Source organism: Acanthopagrus latus, chromosome 20 (assembly GCF_904848185.1).
Source record: "Acanthopagrus latus isolate v.2019 chromosome 20, fAcaLat1.1, whole genome shotgun sequence".
Classification (NCBI taxonomy): Eukaryota; Metazoa; Chordata; class Actinopteri; order Spariformes; family Sparidae; genus Acanthopagrus; species Acanthopagrus latus.
In genome coordinates, this window is record NC_051058.1 from 17,677,736 (window position 1) to 17,704,168 (window position 26,433).

General features: G+C 42.1%; 1 protein-coding gene across 19 annotated transcripts in view; it reads left to right on the forward strand.

Annotated features, from left to right (window-relative positions):
- LOC119009403 (calcium/calmodulin-dependent protein kinase type II subunit gamma-like) overlaps positions 1-23,133 on the forward strand; it is a 42,217-nt gene extending 19,084 nt beyond the window's left edge. The window contains exons 9-23 of one of the 19 annotated variants that reach the window (XM_037080630.1): positions 219-313; positions 895-1,017; positions 1,993-2,076; positions 3,035-3,077; positions 3,871-3,933; positions 7,167-7,207; positions 9,521-9,604; positions 11,313-11,357; positions 11,713-11,767; positions 11,980-12,060; positions 16,129-16,269; positions 18,012-18,087; positions 18,211-18,305; positions 19,013-19,249; positions 20,254-23,133. In XM_037080630.1, the coding sequence (XP_036936525.1) occupies positions 219-313; positions 895-1,017; positions 1,993-2,076; positions 3,035-3,077; positions 3,871-3,933; positions 7,167-7,207; positions 9,521-9,604; positions 11,313-11,357; positions 11,713-11,767; positions 11,980-12,060; positions 16,129-16,269; positions 18,012-18,087; positions 18,211-18,305; positions 19,013-19,245 (1,259 nt within the window). In that variant the 3' untranslated portion in view covers positions 19,246-19,249; positions 20,254-23,133. The remainder of the gene's footprint in view (positions 1-218; positions 314-894; positions 1,018-1,992; positions 2,077-3,034; positions 3,078-3,870; positions 3,934-7,166; positions 7,208-9,520; positions 9,605-11,312; positions 11,358-11,712; positions 11,768-11,979; positions 12,061-16,128; positions 16,270-18,011; positions 18,088-18,210; positions 18,306-19,012; positions 19,250-20,253) is intronic. The other 18 variants (XM_037080631.1, XM_037080637.1, XM_037080633.1 and 15 more) reach the window with 18 other exon arrangements.
- Positions 23,134-26,433: the final 3,300 nt, after the last annotated feature.

Genomic DNA, 26,433 nt, shown 5'->3' on the forward strand with positions numbered 1-26,433 from the left:
AATGAACCAACCAGAGATTTACAGAATATTGTCTGAAAAGTAGATTTCTCCAAAAAACGCCTTAGGTTATATGTCTCCTCCCACAAGTAAATGAGTTTAGAGACATACTCTTACTTGTTGCAGTATGGATTTTATCACTGCTTAAGTGAAATGGGCTTCGCTAATTTGACTGCAAAATACAGCAAGTGTGGTAACATGATCTCTTTGTTTTCTGTCAGGTGTTATTCTCTATATCTTGTTAGTGGGGTATCCTCCATTCTGGGATGAAGATCAACACAAACTCTATCAGCAGATTAAAGCCGGAGCATACGATGTAAGTGTGTGTGTGTATGTGTATGTATTTGGTGTACATCTGTGAGGGGTGCAGTGCAGGGGTTTGCTAAGCAGTTTTTGAATGTTTAATAGTGTCCAATTGAAAGCTGGTCCAAAGCTATTGATCCTATCAGGGCCTCCCTGACGCATTGCAGAGGGGTATGTGTGTGTCTGAGTCTGGGAGTGTGTATGTGTGTGTCTGTGTCTGAGAGGGAGAGAATCAGAGAGGGGGTATCCTCCTCTCTCTTTCTCTCTTTCTCTCTCTCTCTGGATAATCAAGTCACATTGCAGTTTCCAGAGAGACTGGAGAAGTCTGTTTTTCTCTTAACAAAAAAAGGTTCGAAGACCTGAAAACATACACGTGTTCTGTTAATCAAAAAGAAATGTAGCATTTGTTGCAGTCTAATTTTGTCAAATTAAGACTCGAGACCTGGTGCCCAGATGGTGTGGATTAGACAGCAACATGGGGAAGCAGACTTTTAATCAGCCCGTTAAGAAACATGTATTGTTTCCAAATCGCTTTGCTTATTTACTTCACTCCTTTTCAACTGTTACACCCACTTATTCCTCCATTTTTTTCAGTTCCCGTCCCCAGAGTGGGACACAGTGACTCCAGAGGCAAAGAACCTGATCAACCAGATGTTGACCATTAACCCAGCCAAGAGAATCACTGCCGAACAGGCCCTCAAACACCCATGGGTCTGCGTAAGTATCCCCTGAAGAAGTCAACAAGACATAAAGAATTAGTAGATTTTGCAGGTTAAAATCAGCAGTTTCATTACAGTCAATATTTTTGGACAGCTAAGTGATATTTCAGAAAGTCTTGCACAATATGATTTCATTTCAATTGAATTCAGGGACTTGTGATGGTATGAGACAGTATCATATGTCCAGTTAACAGTTGGTTATAGAAGAAGCTGATGCCACTTTCTTCTCTGCTTTTTGCCTTAAAAGGTCAAAACAACACACAATTAATTGTGACCTGTTAATTTTGAATTGACTCCAAGAGCACATAAAGGAAGACTCAACAAGAACTATTAACAAAAGCATAACATTTATCTCGATAACAAATGTCAAGGAGACAGAGCTAGACACCATCATTAGCTTGAGATTATGGAATTTTACATTGTATGGAGAAGCCTAGCGGCTAGCACACTTTTCCTCTACTCATAGCATAACAGATCACATGTATTATTTATACTTTTTCGTACTCACTGCTGGTTCAAGTCACTGTATGTCCTAAATACACGCAAGTTTTCAGCTGAACATTTTTGCAGCAGCGCAGCTGATATCACCATAGCGAGAACAACAAGCTAGTGAATTGCTGATTGAGATCTTTTGTTCGAAATCCAAAATATTTCCTCTGGGGGGAGAGTAAATATCCTTGTCGTCTTATTTTTGGATGCTTGCCATTACGCCTGGCACTAGTGCTGTTGTTTAGGAAGGACGTGCCATGGGAATTTCAAAGGGAAAGTCGTATCTTGAAGATGATGCTATGGACCGATGCTTTCACATTGTGTCGATAATCTTGCATCATCAGTCATTAAATTGATTTAAAGGACCCAAAACAGTAAATCATTACACCCCTACAATGTTATAGCCTTAATGTTATTCTTTTGAATTGCAATCAGATTGACAAAAACTGTAATGTTTTTGATTTTCTTTCTGTTTTTTGTGCAGCACCGTTCTACAGTGGCCTCCATGATGCACAGACAGGAAACTGTCGAGTGTCTCCGCAAGTTCAATGCTCGCCGAAAACTCAAGGTACTTAGCCTAAATATTGATTTGACACCCTCCGTTTGTCGTCAAAGAAGTGAGACACCCTGCTCATCCTCTGCCTCCTGTGCATATCTTTTATGATCTGTGCAGTCCTTCGGTGCATGATGATTGAAATCTTTATCTTATAATCTATTTTGCTGCTGAGCCTGAATATTAAACCTAAAGACTTACTGTCCTTTATATTTATTTATATTTACATTTTGCATTTTGCTTTTAACCAGTCAAAGCACCTTTTTAAACTATGTTTTTAGACGTGCTTTATAAATGAAGTAATTCCTTTCTGGAGCTGTTGCGTTGAGTATCAAACTGTGAAGAACTAAAAGTTTGTGTTGAATTTCTAGTCAGGTTTTTTTTAATCTGTTAGATCCTGATTTAAATAAAATGTTACCAGTATTAGGCAGTTTTATTCAGGTGCTCATTTTTAATGCCACTATTGTTAAAGCATTTTCCCGTTTTTTATTTATCTTTTTTAATTTGGAGAATGTAAGTCTTTGTATGGACACAGAAACAATGTGTTAGCAGCTGCCTTTAAACATTTCAAGTGATCCCAGCTCTAGTGGATGTAGTTTGCATTCACAGCTGCACATGCAAACTAATGGATCATGTAGCAGTTGTTCTTTTTTGTCACATCATTTAAATCCATTTGCATACCAGAACATGTTATTGGAAGTGGAGACGTGAAGACTATTAATGGTTCATCTCCCTCTATTTAATAATTAGATGCTGTTAGACTGAGAACAAACAAACCGTCAGCCTTGACTGGATTTAGCCGCACTGTGATGAAAGCAGAGAGATAAAAATGTTATTGTCCCATTTAGAAATGAATACAGAGCAGCGAGTCCAGAAGAAGGGAGGAAAAAAAAAGCCTGTTAAATAAAACAAACCTCCTTGCTCTCATTATACCTCCCCTCATTTCTCTCTCCTTCTTCCTCTCCTCCTCCAGGGAGCCATTCTCACCACCATGCTGGTGTCCAGAAACTTCTCAGGTGGGTGTGCACTTCGCCCTCAGCCCTCCCACGCAGCACATGCAGAGGGAGAGGAGGAAGGAGTGGATAGAGTCCTCTGCACCTCTTTTAACCCCCTCACCACACACACAAACACAACACATACACATACACACACCGCTCACCCACTCATCCTCAAAATAACAATGTTTTGTGTGCACAGGATTTTGCTTGCTTACAACATTCAAGATCCTTCGAGTCTAGAAATAAAAAAGTATTGATAATGGTGGATCATTAGAAGTGCATTGCATTCTGATATGTGATATTGTGTCATGTTTTATATGTGGGTGCCAGTTACGTCCTTGTCCATGCTAATGTCTCTCTCCCTGTGTGTTTGTGTGTGGGCGTATGTGTGTGTGTGTTTGAGTGTGTCCCTCTTTTCTGCTGCCACTGGAGCGTTTGCATGTATGAGAGAGGGAAGCCTAGACTTTTATGAGATTTATTTTATGTTGGGGGCAAGTGTGGTGTTATAAAACCAGGTGACTGTTAAGAATCTGTGTCGTTGCCTCAGTCTACTGAGAGTGACTTGTTTTCGTTGAAAGGCTTGTTCTCACCCTCTAAGTAATTGGTCAGTCGATGGCTAATGATTTCAACCCTGGGCCTAGGAAACCACAGGGGTGCACGTCTTTTGCTCCAGCCCATTCCTGTCAGCCCTTGTGATGTGTCTGGGCTAGCCAGCACAGCCTGTGATTTTCTAGGCCCACGACTGAACAGCGTGAGATAGATCTGCCTAATTTGCACAGCCCCTCCCAACTGTAGCATTTCTGTCCAATAGTGGGCCGGCAGCATACCAACTCTGCTGCTGCCGCCTCCTCCACGGCCTCACTGGCTCAGGAAGGTACGTCCCAGAGACACGCCCATCCTCTCCACACACAGTTACTTCTTTGGTTCATTATACAGGGGTCGGACCCGATTACCACCTTCACACTCCTGCATGCAGCCTCTGCCAGCATCTTCATCAACATTCACACACACACATGCATACATACTCACACAGACTATGTACATTAAGGGTCTCATTAAGGGTCTTCATGTCTTTGCCGTAACGCAAAGATATCACATTTTATGCCTACAGTCATATACATCAGCATCACTTAATCGTAATCGATTGAACCTGCGCTCCAAAGTGCTTTCTACATTAACACCTCACCACCATTCAGACTCGACCCCCATTTCATCTCCAAAATTAGTTCTGCCGTCACTTTTATTAAGCTCCATCCTGACTTCCACCTGACCCCACGAGCCCCAGTGTTCTCCCCATGTGAGGGGAGGCACAAGGCAGACTGGGGCAGGGGATGAGGAGGGGCATGTATCCTGGGGGCGGGAACTGACACTGCAGGGGGCCGGCAAGAGCTGGGTTGGCGTGCTGCCATCGTTCGACCTGGGTTTGATGGGAAGGGGGTGGAAAAGGTGGATGTTGAGGAGCAGAGGGGGAGAGGTTTAGACCGAGACGGATGGGTGGTGCCGCTACCGGAGCCTACTGTTGAAACCATCATCGTTGTGCAGCCTTCCTGATGAATCCCTGGAGGTAAAAGGCATCCCACGTCTCATCTCCCCCTCCTGAGGTCTGTTTTAGTACTTTCCAAACAAGTCTTAATGCCTCCTTCGAAGAAATGCCACAAGCCAATGTGGCAACAAACTTGTCGCCCTGTGAAATATTCGAGTCACTTTCATTGTATACTGAGGGATGGACTATTTTGGAAGTACTAATATCAGTCTCAGCTCTCATCCTGTTGGGTGGGTGCGGGTGGTGAAGGTCGACGATTCCGATGGTGGCTCCATGGATTGAGTACAGTAGATCAGCCAGTGTAGAGCAGACTGGATTTTCTGTCACCTTTTCCGACGGGAGAATCGTCTCTGCTCTACAGTGTACCTAAATATCTATAGCTAGCTAAGATCTGTATAGGCATAGGATAAAGGTAAAACTGGAGAAACCTAAAGGGAGGAGGGTGATTTTACTTGAATGTGTGAGTGGTGCGATGAGATTCCGGGTGCTTGTGGTGGTTTGATTGTCAGCTAGAGCCCTCCGAATGCAGGGCTTCCTCACTGAGACTGGACAAAGTTGCCTGTTTGTAAGTTTCCGTGAATATCATGAGTGACATCATCACACACAAGGATGGGACGACTCAACTCTCTTCTGTTTCAATTACTGCTTAGCTGTTTTTTTGTCATGGTTTTTGTTTGGTCCTCTGATGATGTCACTCATCACTGTCCACTATCCTAGCACCTTTTAGTTGTTTTTTTTGTACTACTCTGTAACTGCTTCCTTGCACATCTATGTAGAGTACAGCTAAAGCAAGGCTTGGTGGTTTGCTCATGAAGTTTCCTTTTTAAGACAATGTAGCAAGAATGTGACAGAAGTGTTTGTTTGAAGCATTTCAAGAAAGGTGTTTGCCTTGCTACATTTCGCATGTGGGTGTCCTGTGTGGTTACATTCTGTACAATGCTCTCGGGAGATACAATGTCACATGCTTTCTAATCCGTCCTTCCCTGCAGGCTGGTATACTGCTCGAGTGGTGCAGCGCTCACGCTGTGGGTCACTTTTACCCTCTTTCCACCAAACTGAACCATGTGCTGGTCCTGGGCTGGTGCTTGTGCTGGTTCAAAGTTGTTTCAACCTGTGACCCGGTTTGCTGTACCACGGGTATGAGACCCACCATAGCCACTCGTCATTCATTGGCTGTATTGTTCTCCAGTTTCCCAACATTATCAGGAACAGCTATGGTCGATTACATCAACTGTTGTCAAGCGTTGCAAGGTGTTACATTGGCATCCAAACATGACTAGGACTCAGGCCGCTGTTGCTTTAATTTTCCAGAGTGTTTATTCTCCCACGGATAAGTCCGAACACTCGACACTAGCTCTGTTTTTTAAAAAACTGGTCGTGATCTCCTAGCCCCTGACGTAAGCTTTTCTTTTTTCTAGACCAGCAAAGTGTTGGTGCCTCTCTAATACCAGTTCTTTGCATTTTAGCCAGTGAACTGGCTCTTGACCAGGAAAAATGGTTCCAGAGTAGGCACTGGCTCTGAACCAGCACCTGAACCAGATCGGACTAAATGGTATTCTTGGCTCTGCCTGTGCTAACATGCGAAATTGGCGAATTTCTCTTTAGGAGCCAGAGGGATGGACGTGTTTAGAGAGCATTTGTACGTGGTGGTCCCATGCTGTCGTAATTAGCACCCTGATGGCTGTTTGGTAGAAGACGTAGATGAGTTCAGAGTGCAAACAATCAGCTCTCCTTTCCCTAGTTGTGGAATGAAAATTTTCTTTTATTATTTGTTTTTTTTATCTTCTGGATGCTGCATGGCAGGGCCAAGATAGAAACTGCAACAGCCAAGATTAAGGAGCATGAGTTGACACTTGATATGTTTGCTGCTGTAAATGCTGTGGCCCTTATCTCCATTCTCTTGTATTGAAATGCTCTTTCGACCTTCCCCTCTCTCCCCCTCTTTCCCCTCTCCCATTTCTTATTGGAAGGTAAGAAACACAAGATAAGATTTTTGCAACCCGTGTGTGTGTGTGTGTGTGTGTGTGTCCATAGAAAACGAGAGAAAAGGAAACAACAGACAGTGAGAGCTTCAGACTGAGGGGAAAAGTGACTTTGGCCCTGAACAGAAATCAATGATTTACATTAACCTCGCTCATCACAGTCAGTCCTGGCGGCAGTTTGAGTCTGACCATCACTCTCTTTTGAGATCTGCTGGGGTCTTCCAGGCAGGAAATGGATTTAGGAAGTTTACTTTGCTCTCAGGTTTCTCTTTTATCCCCAGATGGCAATGAATGGATTATGATGTTGAATGGGTTTTGCAGAGTGTAGCAACTTGCACAGCCAAGGGAAAAAAAATTGCACAACAAATCCATTAAATGCATGTTATTCTCAGACATCAATCTAGACTTACTGTCATAAAGGCTCAGGTATTTGGGTTTCATAGATTGTGACAAGCTGCAGATTTCTTGCTCAAGTTGTGGATTTTCTCTCAAAGCTGCAAAAGAGCCGTGTGGATGCTGTCGTCAACAGTTAAACTCTACCTGTTTCTCTCCCTTTCTATCCTCCTCCACCCTTTTTTTCAGCATGCAAAAGTTTACTCAACAAGAAGTCAGATTCTGCTAAGGTAAGGTTGTCTTGTCACCTCTGTGCCCTCCTTTGTTCTCCCATGCTGTGTCCTCTCCTTCTCTATTTGATGACCCCCTTTTTTACTTTCTGTTCTTCTTTCTGTTTCTCTCTGGGGCTCATGTCCTCTTCCTTGTATTATAACAAGAACAATCTTCATACAGTTTAAAGACTTTTTTTCCCTTTGGCTTAAATTTCGCATTATTTTAATTGGGGATTATGTTATAACTCAGCGTTTCTCAAACTTTTGTGGCCTGTTTTCAGATCCTAGAATCCCATCCACAAGTTTGAGAGACTGGCCTTTTATCCAGTTGTGGTCTCATTAGCTGTGTTTCTATCAAAAGAGAGATATGTGAAAAAATATGTTTACTCTAAACAGCTAAGAGACAGCACATCGCTAGAGTAACTGCTGACTGCTGCTAATGGTAGCTATTTTAGATAGCTAGCTCCATTCACCATGCAGCTAGCGGTCCATACTGGGAGTTGAGCCAACCATGGGAGTGTTTACACCCACCGCTACACCGCTAGCAAAGGAGCTTTGGGCCAGGACAGGGTCGGGCCTGAGTGGATAGCATGCTAACTCCAGTTGATATCTCTGCCACACAATACACACTCTTGATAATGTCAAAACTGTTATTTCTCCCCCTTCTGTTGTAGTTGATGTTTAAATGTTATCAGCTAAATCTCTTACATACTGCACCACAATTGTTGAGGTCATTGTAGGCAGACTTTTGAGTGAAAAAAAAAGGACAAAAAAGAAAATGCAAATTAGGCGTCTTTCCATCAGCTGGTTTGGATGACTAAGTCTGAATAGCCAGATGTAGACTCTTGGTATAAAGTCTGCTATTTTGCGCTTATTTCAGGTGCAGCATTCCCCATCCTCTCATTTTTAAAACCCTGCTAAGGAACAACAACAACAATCTCCGAGCTAGCAACCTGCACTGAAAATGGCATGTTACCCTAACACTATCCATTTCACTAATGGGATAAACCTAAACAAGCTAGCAGCTCCTACTTTTACTTTAGCAGGGATTTAGCCATTTTAGCATTGGGGCTCACCTCCCTGGTGCAAAACAACAAGGAAATGTGGGAAATAATTCGGCATGGGCCGATATTAGATATTATCAAATATCGCAATATTTGCCTCTATATGCGATATTTTTTTCACAATATCAAATATCGAGCATCCGTTACAGCATTTTTGCGCTTTTTTTATTTTAAAAAGAAAATGCACAAGGGCTATCATGGCAGCTGGGGCAGTGCGTGTCGATATCTTGGAGGTAGCTGCAGGTTTATTGGCCAGATGCAGCAACATGTGCTTTAACACAGAAATGGAGGACATAGTTTATAAGAAGGCGGCCAGCTCACCAACTTCGTAGTGTTTTGGGTTTAAAGTGGGGGAAAAAACGAGGAGCCGAGGGATTTGAAAGACGCAATATGCCATCTTTCCTGTAAGCAGGTGTTAAATGCACAGGACAACGATACAAATTGTAGTTTTGCCTCCAAGTCCATCATACAGCACAATTCTCTCAGCTCATCTTGCCAAGTGAACAAGTGATGATGGGATCGTCTATCACAATATTTGGGCAGGACAGTGTTGCAATATATACAATTTTGGAGATCACCCAAGTTTAAAAATAATCTGGGAATGGGAATCTTATGGTAATAACCATTGGAGGCTGACAGAGGAAAGCTTCTTCTTCTTCACTTGAAGTGGAAAAAGCTGATCATGCATTTGAGTTTATGTTCACCTAAACACCTAAAGGCAAGAATAAAAACCCTTGTGTGAAACTGATGTAGTTTTCTCCTGTTATCCCGTTTCCATCAACATCTTCTTATGCAATACTTCAAAATGTGCATAAAATTAAGTTAATGGAAACACAGCTAGTGTTGTGTGTCTTCATCAGCCAATTCTTTCCTGTGTTGGTTTTAGTCTTCCACCTTTAGTCAGTCTCACTCAGAGGGTTGCTGCTCTCTTTCTTCCGAGCAGTCTCCGTCATTCTCTGCTGCTATTAAGCCTCTCTCTCCCTCTCCTCTTCCTCCCCCTGCCTCCCTGTCTTTCTCCCCTGCCCCAGGGGTCTCTCTGTGCAGTTAAGTGGCAGAGGCATAGAGAGTTAGTGAGGCAGTAAAAAGGATGATCTAGAGGCCATTCTGTGGCACTCACCCTCTCATTTACCCTGTTAGCGCTCAACAGCCTGGGAGCGTCGACCAACATTAGCCCCATTCCCTAAAAGGCGTATAATTCTAATGCATCTGTGTGTGTAACGTATGTGTGCGTGTGTGTTCACTTTGAGTGTCTGCGTTCTCGTCCCAGCCTTCTACCAACAACAGTAAGAACAGTATAGTGAGCGCCATCAATGCCCTGAAAGACACCAACATGGCAACCAACGCCCAGATGGTACAGTAGGCCGCCGGAGTGTCAGTTCCCGCCTCTTAACACCCCCAACCCCCCCAGTAGTTGCATAGTAGCCCGTTGTGCCTCATCCTCCGTCGTCATAGTTGCTGCTTGTCATCCTTCATCTACCATCCAGGAGGTGTTGCACCGTAACACCCCCTGCCCCGGCAGTTCCCATCCATTTTAGCTGTTTTATCCTCCCCCCAGGCTGCACATGTGTTCCTGAATCAAAGCTTATTGGAAACGATTAAAAAAAAGCTCATCATCACTTTGAATCTCAGGCTGCACATGTGCACCCTTGTTGGATTCCTAAGGAGCATGAACTTGTCTTTAGGATTATATGCCTCTAAAGTGGCAGCACAGAGAACTGCAGAGTCCTGGTTCAGTTAGTTCCAGCTGCTGATATCCAAGTAGGATTTATCATGTATTGGCCTCTGTGTTATCTGCTTTTTCGCCCCTGCTTAACCAGCTCTCCCTCTAACTTTCTCACTGAAGTCAGCACGCCCTTGCACCCATCTGTCCTTTGTCATCAGAATTTTTTTTTTAAGCCCATCTAACTATCTTTCTCACTCAGACCATTGACATCCTTTCCATACTGCCATATGTTTACCATTGTGCTGTTATTCAGTGTTAGCATGTTGAGATTTTAAGACGCTTTACTAGCATGCATTATATATAACATCTTGTTCTGGTGTGGCTACATAATATGCAGTCTGATCGTTAAGGTGATGCTTCTCAACTGGTGGTGCAGGACCCTGAATAAGACCTGAGTGATGAGGCTTGAATTAGTATCAGGATATGAATTAACATTTTAGCAGTAGGTTTTGTAAGTTATGGAAAATGTTACACACATTACATATATAATTGATGTTCAGTGCAGATAAAACTAGGGCATAAACAATTAACGGATTAGTCGCCCCACAGAAGAATTGATCCATCAACTATTTTGATAAACAAGAATGGCTCTCAGTAGAGTGCATACCTCTGTCAAGGCCCAACAGCCTTTAATTCAACCAACCCTAACCCAATGTAAACCTTGATGGCACGGCAAAAGTTAATTGGACACATCCTCTATCCGAGCTTGGTGGTGATCTATTCAGTAGTTTTTATGAAATCTTGCTTACAAACCAACAGACAAACTAATAGTAGCTTGAACCTGTGTTTAGGACTGCTGGTTGGATAGAACAAGACATTTGAATATCTTATCTTGGATTCAGGCAACTGGGACTATGAGAAAATGGGATTTTGCTTTCTGTCTGATAAAACTGACATAAAAACATACTGTAGTTTTGTTAGCTTTTAATTAATTTTTTCTGATGGTGATTTCTGATGACGGCAGAGAATGACATCATCACAAAACAATTACAGAAAACTATGAAGCAACGATTTTCAGTGATGGCAACTGAAATACTTTTTGCCACATTAACATGTCAGCTTGAACACTGTGAAATTCTGATGATCGTCTCACCGTTTTCCACTATTATTAAACTAATCACTAATGAAAATAATGGTTAGTGTGACTGAATATATCCCAGCCCTAGCTGTGGGTGTAGCTGCCAGTTTTGAAGACAAACCTACTGCTAGGAAGGAGATGTGTTAGGTTATAGAGTCCATTGCCGAGGTGAGGTATGGGGCCCAGTTAACAGCCAGTTGAGAGGCACTGGTTCAGGATTATGATGTCGTGGTCTAACTGCTGTGTTTTGTGCTGCAGGAATCTCAGAGCACAGTGGTGCACAACCCTCCAGATGGAGTCAAGGTAAAAAGTGTATATTGTCTCAGCATTTATACAATAAAATTAGCACCAAAATCGACCTTCATCGCCGATCTTCTCAGCAGAAACGGGGTGAAGATTAGCGTGTCCACCCAGGTGTCATGTTTCTGTCACTGCAGACTGAAGCTGATAAATACCATGATTACTTCAGAGTCATTTGACCCACAAATGAATGCTGATTGTACCCTTTCTGGCTGGAGACAGAAACCAGATGTTAGTTGGTGTTGGTGGGTTTTTTTGTGGTGTCCATTTAAGCAGTGCTTCCCTCTTGGGCCTGTTGGAAAAGAAGCTCTCTGTGTTCACTTCAGTCTGTTTCTGATTGTCTGTCTGCACTCCACAGGGATCAACAGAGAGCAACGCCACCAACGACGAGGAGGAAATGAAAGGTAGGAAAGGTACTCAAGTGTTTTCTTCCCCATTTCCTGTTCTTATCCGCTCTCTCTTTCTCTGTCTCCCATCTAGTGAAGTGTGTTTAATTTGACTGTTGTGACTGGCAGGTGTGCCGAGATGCGACACGTGTCTCTCACACTCTTGACTGTGTGCCTGTGGTGTGTGTACGTACGTATTTATCGTGTGTGCGGCTGCGTTTTTCGTGTGTGTGTTCTAGCGGACAGTTCGGTGCTGAGTCAGAGCAGCGCCACAGAGGAGATGCCCCCACTTCTGCCCTCACCTCAAAGTTCACCTGCCAGTAAGTTTTAACCATGGCAACCAGAAGCTATACGGTCGCCACTGGCAAGGACCTAACACCCCCACCCACCCAACCACCCGCCCCACCCCCACTCCCACCTTGGCTTTTTGTAGTCACTGGCAATGACGTCTTACATCTTTGAGCTCCCTCACTCTGATCCACCAAGCTCTTTTTGAGGGTTCCCACTGGTTTTGGCAATTGTGGAATATTGTTGATTTATGTTTTTTGTTTTGAATTAAAAAAAAAAAAAGAAAAGAAAAACTCAGGGACCATCATACAGTTTTTACCTTGCTTAATATTAGAATTGATTATATTTATTTTAAGGATATAAATTCCAGTTTATTACAACTTGGATCATATTTTTGCCGCATTGGATTTGATTCAGATTGGTCTGATAATCACTAAGAACAAGCCCAACCTCACAAGTAGGCAAGCATGTTTGACATAAACCTGTTTTTGGGACACCAATAACTGCAGTAGCTGATTCGTGACCAAAACGTTAAGGTGAAATCAGACACAAATATGTCCTTTTTCTTTCTTGATTTTAGATGAAGACATGCAGGTAGATGTCATTATTATCTGTTACAGAGTATCAATCAACTAGTTTAAAGTTTAGAAAGGTGGTTGATTGTTGCGTCTCATTCGAACATCGTGTTTGTATTCAGTCCAGCCTCTGGCTGTACTCGGCACTCACTAGAGACTTCAATTACTTCCATCAAGTCTCTTCCCCTCTTTTCTCTGTACGTTCATTAAGTGAAGTACATTTCCCCTCCAGTCATCAAGATTACGATACACCTGACAGTGGAGGTTATGCATCTCCTAAACTCGCCACTGCAGAGAAGTAGAGAGGCCAAAGTGAGGATAAAGCTACTTTTAAATCTCAAAAGTAAAAAACAATAACCTTGAACTCTCCATTCGCTGCTAACAGTTCAGTATTAGAGCAGAATATGTTGTTTATGTGTGCAAACGGTTGCTCCTTGTCAACTTCAAAAATGTCCCCTTTTTACTGTCTTGAAGGTAATTTTATTACTTACACAGTCATGTGACATCACTGCAGCATACATATTCTGATAGCCCAGGTCATCCTGAAAAAGAGTTGATGTTTTCAAGCGTTATTACACAAAAAGCGAACCAAAACTAGGAAAAACTTGGCGATCAGAGGGTTAAAGAGACTTAAACAGATACTCCTGGTAAAATTCACTGCAATTACTGGGTAACAGAAACCGTGATCTGTTGGTGTGATAGTGACACTTCAGAGGTAAATAAGGATACAGTAATCTGCCAACACCAACGTTGATTTTCCTAAATTTAAATCTGCACGTGACTTCATGAAGGTCATTGTGTACTAAAATTAGGTCATGGACTGCTGGGGCACTAAATTCTTAACCAGCTGCTCGTCTTTATGAATGTTTATAATGCTAAAGATGATAGAACTATAATTATTTAATGTGTTTCATCACTCACGCTCCTTCAAAAGCAATCTGCTCAATAAAGGTGGATCAATAAATGCCCTGTTTCCATTGATATGATTGTCTGACGGTTAATGAGACCCAAGTTGTTATGAAGCGGAATGTTCCTTTATCGGGATGCATTACCAGACTTATTAGTTTCTCACAAACTGATTGTAGGTCGTTTCCTGCTGTTTACATCCATTACACTCTACACTGTGGGCTCACTTCTTAAGAGCAAAACTTTTAACTGCTTTACTACCTGAATTTAACTTCACTGAACTCAGAAGAAACTTAAAGAAAAAAATAACAGCAGGGGCTTTTTTTAATGTTTTTTTTTTTTTTTTTAGGTCACACAGGCACTTTGACCTAATTATAGAAAGTCATTTAAAGAAAAAAAAGAAAAGTTGTGGAATTTTTCATCAGGGCCACTGTGGGAACCCTGAAATGTGTGTGTGTCTGAGTGTGTGTGTGTGTGTGTGTGTGTGTGTGTGTGTGTGTGTTTCTTGGTGCATCTATCCCCTTGTCCTCCTAATGTGACAGCACCAGCTGGAGGAAGCCTTGCTTACCTTGCAGCTGGGTGTCCTAAACCGGCCTCCCAGTCTGACAGGCCCTGCTTGCCTGTCTGACTTTCCCGGAGTCCGTGCACACACACCACAGAGCATCAGGTTTCTCTTTGTCCTCACATTGTCTCCTCCATGCTCCTCTCCTCTGTCATGTACTTTAATCTTTTAATTTATTCTCCATCTCTCTCTAATACGGCATTCTCTGCTACATCGTTATCTCACCTCGTCCCCCTTTCAAATCTTGCCCACTCTAATCTCCCTCGACCTCTCGTCCTCACTTCCTGCTCTCTCGTCATACACACCTGCACTTACAGGACGGACTGATCTCTTTCCCCCTCTCGTCCTCTTAACTCCTCTCCTGCATCGTTTATCCACTCTCACCTTCCTTTCTTCCTGAACATGCTTAGTCCTCCCCCCAACACACACAGGCATAACACAAGCTAATGGCAAACAATGTCTTCGATCCTCTCTTTGCTGGGTGCTGCAGCTCATCAGACGAGATTTTATTAATGTATGTGCGCATTAGAGTTGAGTAGACGTGAGCAGAGCAGGCAGTTAAATGATTTCCACATCACACAGCATCACAATCAGAGCTGCCATCCTGTCCTCATGTTGCTCATCTGCATGCTTGTCATAAACAGGGTTCGTACAGAGTATTGAAAATTTGGAAAATGAAATAAGGTTGGGTGTATGCTTGAGTTTGGGTTTAATCTTTTGACGTAATCTGGTGTTTCATCTACATAATCACTATTAATATTTGAAATGAAACGATCATGTCGTCATTCTTGTTTGTCTCCGGGCTTCAAAATGAACAAGAACTGAATAATCATGATCATGATAATCATGATTAAACTTAACAACCATTACCAAAGTGACAATATACATTGATTTTTTTGTTTACTAGATTTTTCACAATTACATTTATATAAAAAATTTAGATTTGGTCATAAAGCTTTGACCGTTTCATGTTAAGATACCATGATAGAAGAGGTTGACTGCGTGGTATTGTAAGGGCACTTTTATTTAAACTTTGAATTTAAGAAATTCAGGCTCAGAATTTTAATATTTTGTGTTGTCCCTCAAGGCCAGTTGATTTACTTTTAGTTTTTACATTGATTAACATTTCTTCCCCAGAGCCCACATACTGCACCTTTTTAAAGGCAGATTTAATAACAATATTTTGGAGCAGGGAAAAGTTGATCAGCCAATTAAGCTACGAAGAAGTTTTGACACTTATATCCAAAAGGTCAAAGGTCAACTTCCCTGCAATATCATGATATTTTGGCAAAAAATACTCCATCGTTCAACACCACAGCTCAGGAACAGCAACTTGACTGGTGCACTGAGGCAGACAACTGTGAGGCAAAGATTCTAGTGTAAGGTTAAATCAAAATACGCAATATATCGTTAGATTTTTTTTAAATCTCTTTAAAAGCACATCATAGATGTGACTAAACTAAATCAGATGTCACAAAGTTATTGATGAAATGCCTCTTTATTGATTTTGTGACAGTATTGTGTGGGTGACTGTTTGCTTTTTGATAAAACAGTAACACGATGTTTTTGATCAATAGTCATCAGTAATGTGGATTTAATGACAACGTGGGATAAGGCAAGTTTTAAATAAAGTAGAACAGTCCAAGTTCAGAAAGTTGCATCGATTGACTGTAATATAATCTTTAAAACCAGGTATAGACAATATTACTGGACATTCACTGATCCATTGATGATCATCTGCCGTTAACGATAGTTTGAAGAAACATCGATGCAGACTAATCAGCCAAACTGATTTTATCAGTAGACCTCTACAAGAGTTTTCCTCTTAATAAGCTGTACGAACCCTACATGAACTAAACCCACGCAAACTTTTGAGTGTCCTTCATTTATTCCTAATTTTACTGATTTCTAACCCACGTCAGCTTTGTCTCATTCAGTTTTTAATTTTACTGCATGCTGTTTGTGTGTTTGGGGATGCTCACATGTACGTTTCTGTCACCCTTGTCATCCATCCACGTTGTTTTGTGTTTTGTTGACCACCCCGTTGTGTGTTTCAGTTCCACCGCATGACGTAAAGCGCATGGCATGGAACAGCACAGGCAACAGCTCCTGCCCTGACTCTGAGCTCTCACAGTCCTCCATGCCTGCCGCTCCACTAGGGAGCAACACTGTCGCTGCTATAAACAACACTAAGCAGAGTAAGGACACAGTCTTGACTAACTTGACTTCAGCTTTTCCCTGCTGTCTACTCACTGTAGCTGTCTCACACTAAAAAGCTGCATCTCAGTCATTAAGTCAGGTTCCAGACTCTTCATTCTGGTGAGTTTTCTCCAGTTTTAAGAGTTGAAATTAGGCGCATACCTCCACATGGTACTTAGTTGGGGAGTTCAGTTACATTTGCTGCAGGTAAATAAAAAATGGCATGAGGGACCAAAAACAACAATGTTGTAGATGGTCTCAATACTTTCCATTTACTAAAGAAGTAAATCTTGAAAAAGTAGTTGCAGGTGTGAAGGTTATTTCCTTAAACATTTAGTCATTGTAGTTTTTTATTAAACATCGCTGAAACGGGACTAAATGTAACTAAATGTAAATGTTTTCAGCTGCGGATTGCCACACATTCATTTAATGTTATGAAGCTTCACATGTCGTTTTAAAAATGAGTCCTGGTATGTTCAAACCTGAGCCCTATGTTTACATAGTTGGATGTGTTTAAATGAGTAAAGTTTTGGAGTCGGTGCAGTAGATCACCTCGGCTAGCAGTCGATAAACGGGCTCCAACAGCTGCAGTGCAGTCCTTGTGGACAGGCTCAGATGTTAAATGTCTGAAAACAAAGCATAAAGAATCCCTCCAGAGAGAGACCTTTCTAATAAGCAGTAAGATGTTTTTGTTTTACCAGCACAACCGTTACCAAGCTTTTATTAAAATCCACCAAACTCCATTGATTAATTTACTAATACTAATTTTACCTCACAGAACTCGCAGGAATTTTCTGCCCGCCTGTTTCCTCTGCTTGTGGTAGTGTGTGAATTTTTAAACACCAAAGTCACAAAAGTAACGAACTAACCCTTTAAGATTTATGTGCTGAAAAGTTACAGGTATTCAGGATACTGAATACCTTTTTTTCCCCTCTTTTTCCTCATTTGCAATCTTGTCAAGATTTTCATAAATCTGCAGCATTAAGATAATATATTGAATTAAAACAGTTGCTTACTGAGGTTAAGTAATTTCAGATCAGTGTCTTGAATTGTCCAGGGTTAGTGAGGCTATTTTTGCAGGACTGTGGTTTTGTTAGGAGGGGAGACAGTAATTTGGGACTGACATTGTCTCTATTGACATTATTAAAATCCTGTTAATTTATTTGTAAACCTGTTCAGAGGCAGCCGTTAAACCGTTCTTTGTTTTTTGTTTTTAGAAAATGACTGTAGTCTTGAAACTGATGTGTTGCAAAAGTAAGTTTATGAGCTACAAATCTTATCTCAAGGCCGCTGATTATCTTGTTTCTGGAGCTTTCAGTAGCTTCTGGAAGTCTTCCTGTCAACGAGTCTGCTCAGTTGTAAATGGAGCTTGAGTTCAGATTTCTCGTGTCAAACTAAGCTTATGGTGTTTACAAGCAGAATTTGTCTGTGTTTTGTTTTGGTGGCAGTGTTTTCTCACACAGCAGAGTGTTCAGTCAGTTTTTGTGCCGCACAGAAGGTGAGAATCAGAGCGACGGATAGTGATGAGGGGTAGAGACGCGGCGACGAAGCTGCTTCAGACCGTATGATGATGGTGATGATGATAGAGACGAGCGTGGAGCTTGTAGCCACAGAGGAGAGAGCAGAGAGAGAAAATGTCATCAAGCAAAACCACACCATAGTTAATTGTTGTCTCGGCTTCTAACAGACCTCTCACCATTTACCATCTGTCTGTCTCTTCTCTCTGCTGCTCTCTCGCTAGCTCGTAAACAGGAGATCATCAAGATAACAGAGCAGCTGATTGAAGCGATCAACAATGGAGATTTCGAGGCCTACACGTGAGTACGACTGCACGAGTATAATGAAAAGCAGTGGGTGAATTTTATGTAATGTTCCAACAGCGACTGTGTTTCTCTGCACGAATGTCTCTGCTTTCTCACCCGTCTCCTTTTCTTTCTCAGGAGGATTTGCGATCCCGGACTCACCTCTTTTGAACCCGAGGCCCTGGGGAACCTGGTGGAGGGCATGGACTTTCACAAGTTCTACTTTGAAAACTGTGAGTCTCCTCTTGTAGCTACACAAAGCATCCGTCTATTTTAATCTGCCTGAACAACAGCCAGGTGAAGCTTTGTCTTAGAGTCAGGTTCACCACAAAGGGTGCTCAGTTTGGGGAAAGTAAATTTGTTTTTTGTTTTTTTTTCATGACAGTATCTGAAATCTCCTAGTCCGGTGCAACAATAATCTGATTACTCGACCGGACACTACTAAATAATTTGAAATCCTGTAACCAGCAAGTTGAATTGTGGGTAATGTAGGCAGGAAGACCAAGTAGAGTTTAAAAAAGGTGCCTTCTGATTCTGCTGTATCGATTTTGATCATTTGTTGTCCATAATGAGTCCAACAGTGTTATAGGAGTACAGTGCTGCTTATGAAAATCTGGATACCCACAATGCAACTTGGCCACTGAGTGACATCACTGGTGGCAGATTACATGCAGCTTTGTCTGGAGCTACAAAAAGCTTTATACTACTTTTTTCACACATGACGTAGTACTCCCCAAGATCTGTAAACACAGTTTAATGTGTAAAATTGGTGGAGGTGCCCTTTAACATCCCAAAAAGAAGCAAAAAACTCCAAATAAATAAATAAATAAATAAATAAAATTTAAAAAAATCTAATAAAACTGTTAAACACTCAAAATCCACTGGTCTATCTGGTATTCAAGGATACATTTCATTGTCTGTCTCCGTTTGTTTTATTCAGTGCTGAGCAAGAACAGCAAGCCCGTGCACACCACCCTGCTCAACCCACACGTGCACCTGATCGGCGAGGACGCCGCGTGCGTCGCCTACATTCGGCTCACACAGTTTGTGGACACCACGGGCCGCCCTCGTTCCAGCCAATCGGAGGAGACCAGGGTGTGGCATCGTCGCGATGGCAAGTGGCTCAATGTTCACTTCCACTGCTCAGGAGCGCCTGCTGCACCACTACAGTGATCAGGTACGCACATACACACACACACACAGATGGTGTCACACATGTATGAAGTAGCTAATTTTGATATCTGACACTAATATTTGAAATAACTATTAGTCGATGCTGATCGGTTGTGTGTGTGCGCTTGTTATTTTATCCCCTCTTTGGTGTCCTGGAAGAAATAAATCTTCGCCATAACACTGCACACATTTGATCATATACATTTCTGAAGCAGCCTTTAAAAGAACATTCTCTCATATGTAAAAGATTTATTTTTTTTTCTCTTACTAAGTAACTTCAAAAGCCTTTTCAACCTGCTGTACACTAATAAGAATATTTCAGTATTTGCGTAGCCTTACAAACTGATGGCAGGGACACTGAGAGCCTGTAGCTCATAAATGTTCTCGTGCAAAATTGATGCGACACAACAGATGATAAGCTGCTGCCATCAATGAACGTCATCATATTTGCAGAAAACTGTTAACAAGGCAAATATCTGCAGATATATTTGTGCATCTCTTCCACGAGTATTCTAAGAATGGTAGGTTAACTTCAGTAAATAAGTTCTAAAGTCGGTCAGTAAACTGACCGATGAAAACTTCACTCTTTGCATTTTCTCCTCTGAATAATTTTCGCTAATTTTGAGGTTTTCTTTAAAAACCCTGTCTGAGGACATGCTGGTGGCCCTGGAGGTTAAATCTGCCATGTAATCGCAAAGCTTCCCAATGAAGTCCAGCTGGGGACCTCTGCCACCGCCCGCTCTGTCCTCATTTCCTGTCAGCTTTCTGCTGAATGCTACTTAAAAAGGCAAACAAATACTTTTTTTTTTTTTTTAAAAAAAGCTGTCTGAATGCCTGACTGCTCATGGACTTCTTTTTGGAGGCAACTTTCCCAAATCACACAAAGGCCAAAATACAAACATAAGATCCAGTAATAAACCAGAATTATTCTTTAATAACTTCAGACAATTTTAGTGAAGCATCTTTTTTGAAATGAAGCCTAATGTCAGTCTCCTCTCTCCCCCCCAGTGGTCCTGAGCCTCCAGTCTACTGGAGTGTGTGTTTTGGGGGGCAGTTTATTTCAGCGAGCGTGTTTCGGAGGCACGTCCTCTGCGTGGATTGGCTAGTGCCAGGAGCCCGGCCGGGCGAGATCGCATCCCTCTCCACGATACCAACCAATCCTGTCCCCCCTTTGACCTGCTGGGGGCCGGCTGAACACAAGACACCGCCCCCATGGGATGATGCATGCATCTGGCGCCTGATTGGAGGGCGCGTCTTTGCCCTCTATCCCTCCCCTGGCAGCCATCTTTTTTCTGCCCGCGCGAGATGAGACGTCCTGCGTGAGGAGAGGATTTACAGTTGAACTTGTGACAGTTTATGAGTATGAGTTATGAATATGCTGTGTAAATTATGACTAGATGTACCAGAAACCACCAAAACCCAACCAAGCATTTATATTCACTATCTAAATAAGGGAGGAACAGAAGGGAGTGTGAGGTTAAAGCAGCTGAGATTTTGGACACTTCTTTTTTTTTTTTTTTTTCCTTTTTTTTTTTTTGTTGGTATTCTAGGGATTAAACCGGGTTGAAAGTGTTGTGCTCGTTACCCGGGGCGTTGGTGTGAAGACGTAGGGAGGTATTCCCACCCCACAACTGAATTCTCGAGGGGGGAAAAAAAAAGTCAAGTGGGCTCAGTCAGAGAACTTGATGACGAGAGAAACTTGATATCAAAAACATGAAGCACCAAAGTGTAGAACTTTAGGCTTTTTATGTGTTTATGTGTTTTCGTTTGTGTGCTTGTTTTTTGTTTGTTTTTCTTTTTCTGTTTTTGTTTTTGTTTTTGTTTTTTCTTCGACCGAGCAGAAAAATCGTGTCATCGTGGGATTTGGGCGGGGTGGGCGTCTGATTTGAGGTTAAATGTTTTTGTTGTGTTTTGAGCGTCCTGTTCCCTTCCTGTGAATAACCGGAGCCTCTTTTTTATTTTATTTTATTTTATTTTTATTTTTTTTTTGTCTTTTATTATTATTATTATTATTATTATTATTATTATTATTATTATTATTATTATTATTATTATATATTTTTGTCTGACTGATCCTATAATCAAGGCTCCTTTTTAAAGCAGCTGAGTTTTTAAAAAAAGAGGGATTTTATTGTGCAAGTTTAAAGCTAACCTGCGCGTGTTAACACGTTCTGTTGTGTCTGTATGCAGTGGAGGGAGACGGCGGTCCGGGGAAGGCGTCTGCGTTTTGCATGTTTGCCCGCCGCCTCTCCCTCGTTCACCCCCCATCCCCGACCCCTCCCCCCTTTTTTCTCTCTTCTTAAACCATTCCCTCTTACCCCCCTTTTTCTCTGCTTTCTGCAAGGGCCTGGTTTGTTTATAATCACTGTGTAAATACAGTGTATGTATAGATATATGTAGAAAAGTGTAATATATGTACATGTATCTAAGAGACACTCATCCTGTGCATCTGGGCATGAAACCTCTGTGACCCCGTTCTAGTTTAGAAAAGCAACATTTTTCCTCAACGATTTGCTTCAATTCTCCTTAAAATACTTCCTTAAAGATATTGGTAGCTCTTGACGATTCACGATGATCACACACACACACACACACACACACGCTCGAGTCCCGTGGCCATAAGACTGTTTTTAAAGACGGGGGAATTAAAAAAAAATAACAGGTTGAAAATAATTAAACCCTTCTGCCCAACGAGACTTTTTAAAACAACCTCCATCATAGTGTCCTTAACTCCTGATCCCACAATGCTGTGAGCCATCTCTTCATATCATATGCACTCACACACACACACACACACACACGCCTGGTGGTGTGTTTCAGCTTTGTAACATATCTGCACCACTGCTGTGTGACCACGGTGCCACCCTTGCTGTGCTGCTTAATTGTCTCCATCCATCCGCGACAGTCGAATCTTTAAAAAAAAAAAAAAACCCACCCGATATCCCCTCCCCTCTTCCTCCTCCTCCCCCTCCTCCACCCACCCACCCCAAACCTCCACCCTCCCTCCTCCCGTGTACCTGCTCTCGAGATGTTTATTTGTACCTCTCTCTGTTGTTTCTCTGTTCCCGTGTGTTACTGGTTTGAGTTTTTTTGTCGTCGTCGCCGTTGCTGTTAAACTTGTCGTTTTGGTAAATTTTGCCGATCTGCCAAGCTGGAGTTCTGCACTCTCCCTCGCACAGAGAAGACGAAGAAGAAGAGGAAGAAGAAGATAAAAAAGGGAAACAGAGGGAGGAAGACAACACAAATTTTTACAGATTGAGCGATCTCAGATTGATAGGGACTAAATTATTTATTAATGTAATCTACCCTTGGTGGTTTTAAAAATCGTGCCTGCTCAGTCGAGAGGAGTTTTTTGAAAAAAGCCAGAGAGAGAGAGAGCGAGAGAGAACGAGTCGGTGTGGGTGTGCAGGTTTTCTGTGACCTGCACTGTTGAACCAGAGCGGGAGACCTAGTTATATGCATGTTTCAGTTACGCATTTCTACCATGTACCTACCTGAATAAGGATGGAGCTAGTGTTAATATATGATATTTGCATCTTTTGAAATAAGAATTTTCCTCCATCCAGAATGTTGAATAGGTGACATGAAAAATACAAAAAAATGCAAAATTTTTAAAAAAAGGATTCAGGAGCCGTAGCTTGGTATGAGGCCCTCGATGTTAGCGTTTTCCCTGCGTTGTAATGATATACTATTGGGCTGCGCTTTCTCCCCCAGCCTTCACATGGATGCTGGAGTTTTTTTGCATGATCATGATGTACAATGAAATACAACCATGAATTGACGACTATCAAGTGTTTGTCTGAGTGTTAGTTGGTCTTCATCATAGCTTTGTTATTCTTCGAAACTTGGATCTTGAAAGTATTTAATAAAAATACTATTTCAGCACTGGTTTGTCTCTCTCGACTCGTTTTATTTTCCTTCTTGCTCCTGCAGTTGAAGGTTTGAGCCACACGGCGTAGACCGATGTACGAGCAGAGTTCGACACTAGAAGGCTGCTTTCGCTTTAATTCCGTGTTTTCATTCTGCTGTGCTCGTTCAAAGTCTGATTTTTAGGACACTGGGGCCTCATTCATAGAGCTGTTGAACTCAGACAAGGTGCTACATCCGATTCTGATCATGGGGAAAAAAAGCTAGCTTTAAGGTCCCATTTGTAAGAAAAGGTGATTTGAGTCTCACCCCCAACTCCACTCCCCAAAACTGACGCTACAAGTTTGGAACTCAGAAATCTACTTTTCTTACTAATGCAATCTCTAAAGGATTGGATGTAGTTGAACACATTCAACAAATGAACAAACGTGATCAACAGAGTGGGAAGAAAACCTTGATATTTCTTCAAAGAAGTCTTTGTGCTGTGACGCAGATAAGCTGACTGACCAGCTACCCACACCTCGTCTCGTCTCACAGAAAGCATTAAAAATAAGTAAAGAAGTTTTAACTCTGAAAATGCAAAAAAAGAGAGTTGTCATGGCGTAAAAACAAACGGTTGATATTTTCTGACGCAGATTCAAGTGTAACTAATGGACTTCACTGTGAAGGAGGAGACATCTTGTGAAATGAAAAATATTTGCACCTTCATATATTCTGGAATTTAAATGAGGAAGAAGTAGGAGCCCTTCTAAGGAGTTCAGACACACGTTCGACTGTTTTAACGTCTCAATACAAGTGTAGAGGAAACATTTAAGCTTTGTCCCCGTCTGGTCCTGTCGGATTTAGCGTTTGTTGTCACACGGAAACATTTCTGAACCTTCTCCAAAAAAATATCTTATTGGGAAGGCATCCATTCCCTGGAAATATCGCTCCAACCAACCTGCCAAACAGTTCAGTGTTTACCTCGGCTGCTTTCTAACTCCATGGTTTCTGAACTCTCACACTGGTACCACACACACTCAGTGACATGACAACATGACCCTTTTTTATTTTAGCATCATTTTAATAACACATTTATTTAAAAAGTAGTTTTAATGTCACAAAGTGTTCTGCAAAAGAAAATAAACAAGATCAGGAAGATAAAATGAGAATGTCGGCAAAGTACGTCAGTGCAGAGGAAGTAAAGGCAATAATGTGTTGGATCAAAAATATGTAACGGTATAAATAAAACATGAAACATTTCCAGAAGCTTTCATAAAAAGAACTGTTTTAAGTAGCCTCGGTCTGATGACTGCATTTTTGACATTTTCAGCCTGGATTTAGGGAGTTTCATCGGCACGGTCTCGCCCTGAAATCACCAAATTTGGAGCTAATAGAGATCCGATTATGTAACACTGCAACATTGATTAGTCACGCTGAATATCTGCGCATGTGGTCCAATTTTAGGAAAATGAAACTAGATCGTCTCAGGTGACATTTCGCTTTCACGAACACTGGCTGTTCTTTAAAAGGGCTCTGATTGAATCGTGCCGCAACGAAACTGGACCTTGCTTGCGTCTGCAGCTTTGGCTGGATTTGCTCTGAACGCCGGCCCGGCAATGGCGGGCCTGGCATCCTGTCTGCCCTCCATACTCGTCTGTCATCGCATAATGTCAGATTTAAGCCCCGCGTAACGCTGCATAACCCCCTCAGGCCATTAACATAGACGCAGGATCAAATAATCACTGATGTCTGTTCAACAGCTCGTGCATCTTCACCGTCTCACCACCTCTCAGCCTTCCCACCGTCTCCCATCGCTCTTCTTTTAGCTGGATCGAGCCCTGTTGAGTAATGGTGCAGCCTTATTTAAAAAAAAGGGCTTCATGCTGTTATTTATGATGGTCCCAGTTATTTTAAGGATTGAGTCTGTGTGTTTGTGTGTGTGTGTGTGTGTGTGTGTCCCTGGGATGTAGGACAGCTCCCACTGGTTCCTCTGCTTTCTGTGTGATTAATGAGGAGAGCTCAGCAGTTGGTTAAGTTCGACACTCGCACTTACTTTCTCAAAGACGAGCACACATGCACAAAAAAAAAAGAAACTCTTGAGGGGAATGTGTCTTGTTAGCTCCGTCTGACCTCCGACTCCTCGTGTCAATGAAATTAGGGGAGAAGGCCGGCGCAGAACGAGGCTCCTGAATCTTAAATTACTCTTGACTTTGTCCGGGTGTTAAAGGACAAGTTCCCTCTCGGAGCTTACGCAAACATTTCCGATCTTATGTAAGCGCGCAGAGCAGCCACCTCAACAAGAGCTTTTTCGTTTCCCAAGGTGGTCGTCAGGAACCATGGATGCATCTATTTCTGGAAAACAAGCCCACACTGAATTCAGAGAGTTTTTTATATATATATATATATATATATATATATATATATATATATATATATATATATATATATGTATATATATTTCTAACACAAAACCATTGCAAACTTGCAGAAACGGCAAAAGGAAGGAGGCACATCCATTTTTAATGATGGGACACTCAGGCCTGAGAGCTTCCTGTCGTGGAGAAGGAGCTTCATCCTGCTTTTGAAGGCCCAAACCGGACCTGCGCTATTGGCGGCCCGCGGGGACAAATGCGGCCCTTTAACAACCTCATTCTGGTCATTTGATCATTTGTTAGAAAGCTAATGAGTCCATTCATCATTTATTTGTGTTGCTTGTCACAAACGTACTGTAAAGGTTTTAACCCACGCTGTTTAAGTAGAGGGGAATTTAGGAGCATTTATGTGAGTTGTTTTTTTAGTGTTCAGCAGGAAAAATGAGCCACTATCAGGTCGATTAAGTTGTAAAGTATTGAGAGACGAACTAACGTATTTGGGATTTGTCCAAAGTTTTACTACTCAAGATTTACAGCTGCCATTGATCGAGTTAAAGTACTGGTAGAGTTTTTCGGTAAAGGTGAATGAATGATGAACGAGTACATGTGAGAGTTGACGTCGGTATTGTAAAACGAGACCTGCCCTTCCTCGTAATCCACAAACTCCCTGTGACTTCCTGCCGCGGGTCGAGGAGGACAGAAGAAGCGGTGTCGGCTTTATATACATCCCCCGGCCCGGTCGTACAGCATCCACGCTCAGTTGATATCTGCAACCGTTTCTTCCGGTCAATAGACTCTCTAACGACTCCAATGGCGCATTTATCCTTCCCCTCCACCTCCACCTTCGCCTTAGAGTTAAATCTTCCTGACAAGTTTCCTTCCTTCGCTACAACCGATGATCCCAGTAACGCTGTGAATCTTTTGGCATCGAAAGGTCACTTTTTCACACTTGCCTTCCCTCACTGTC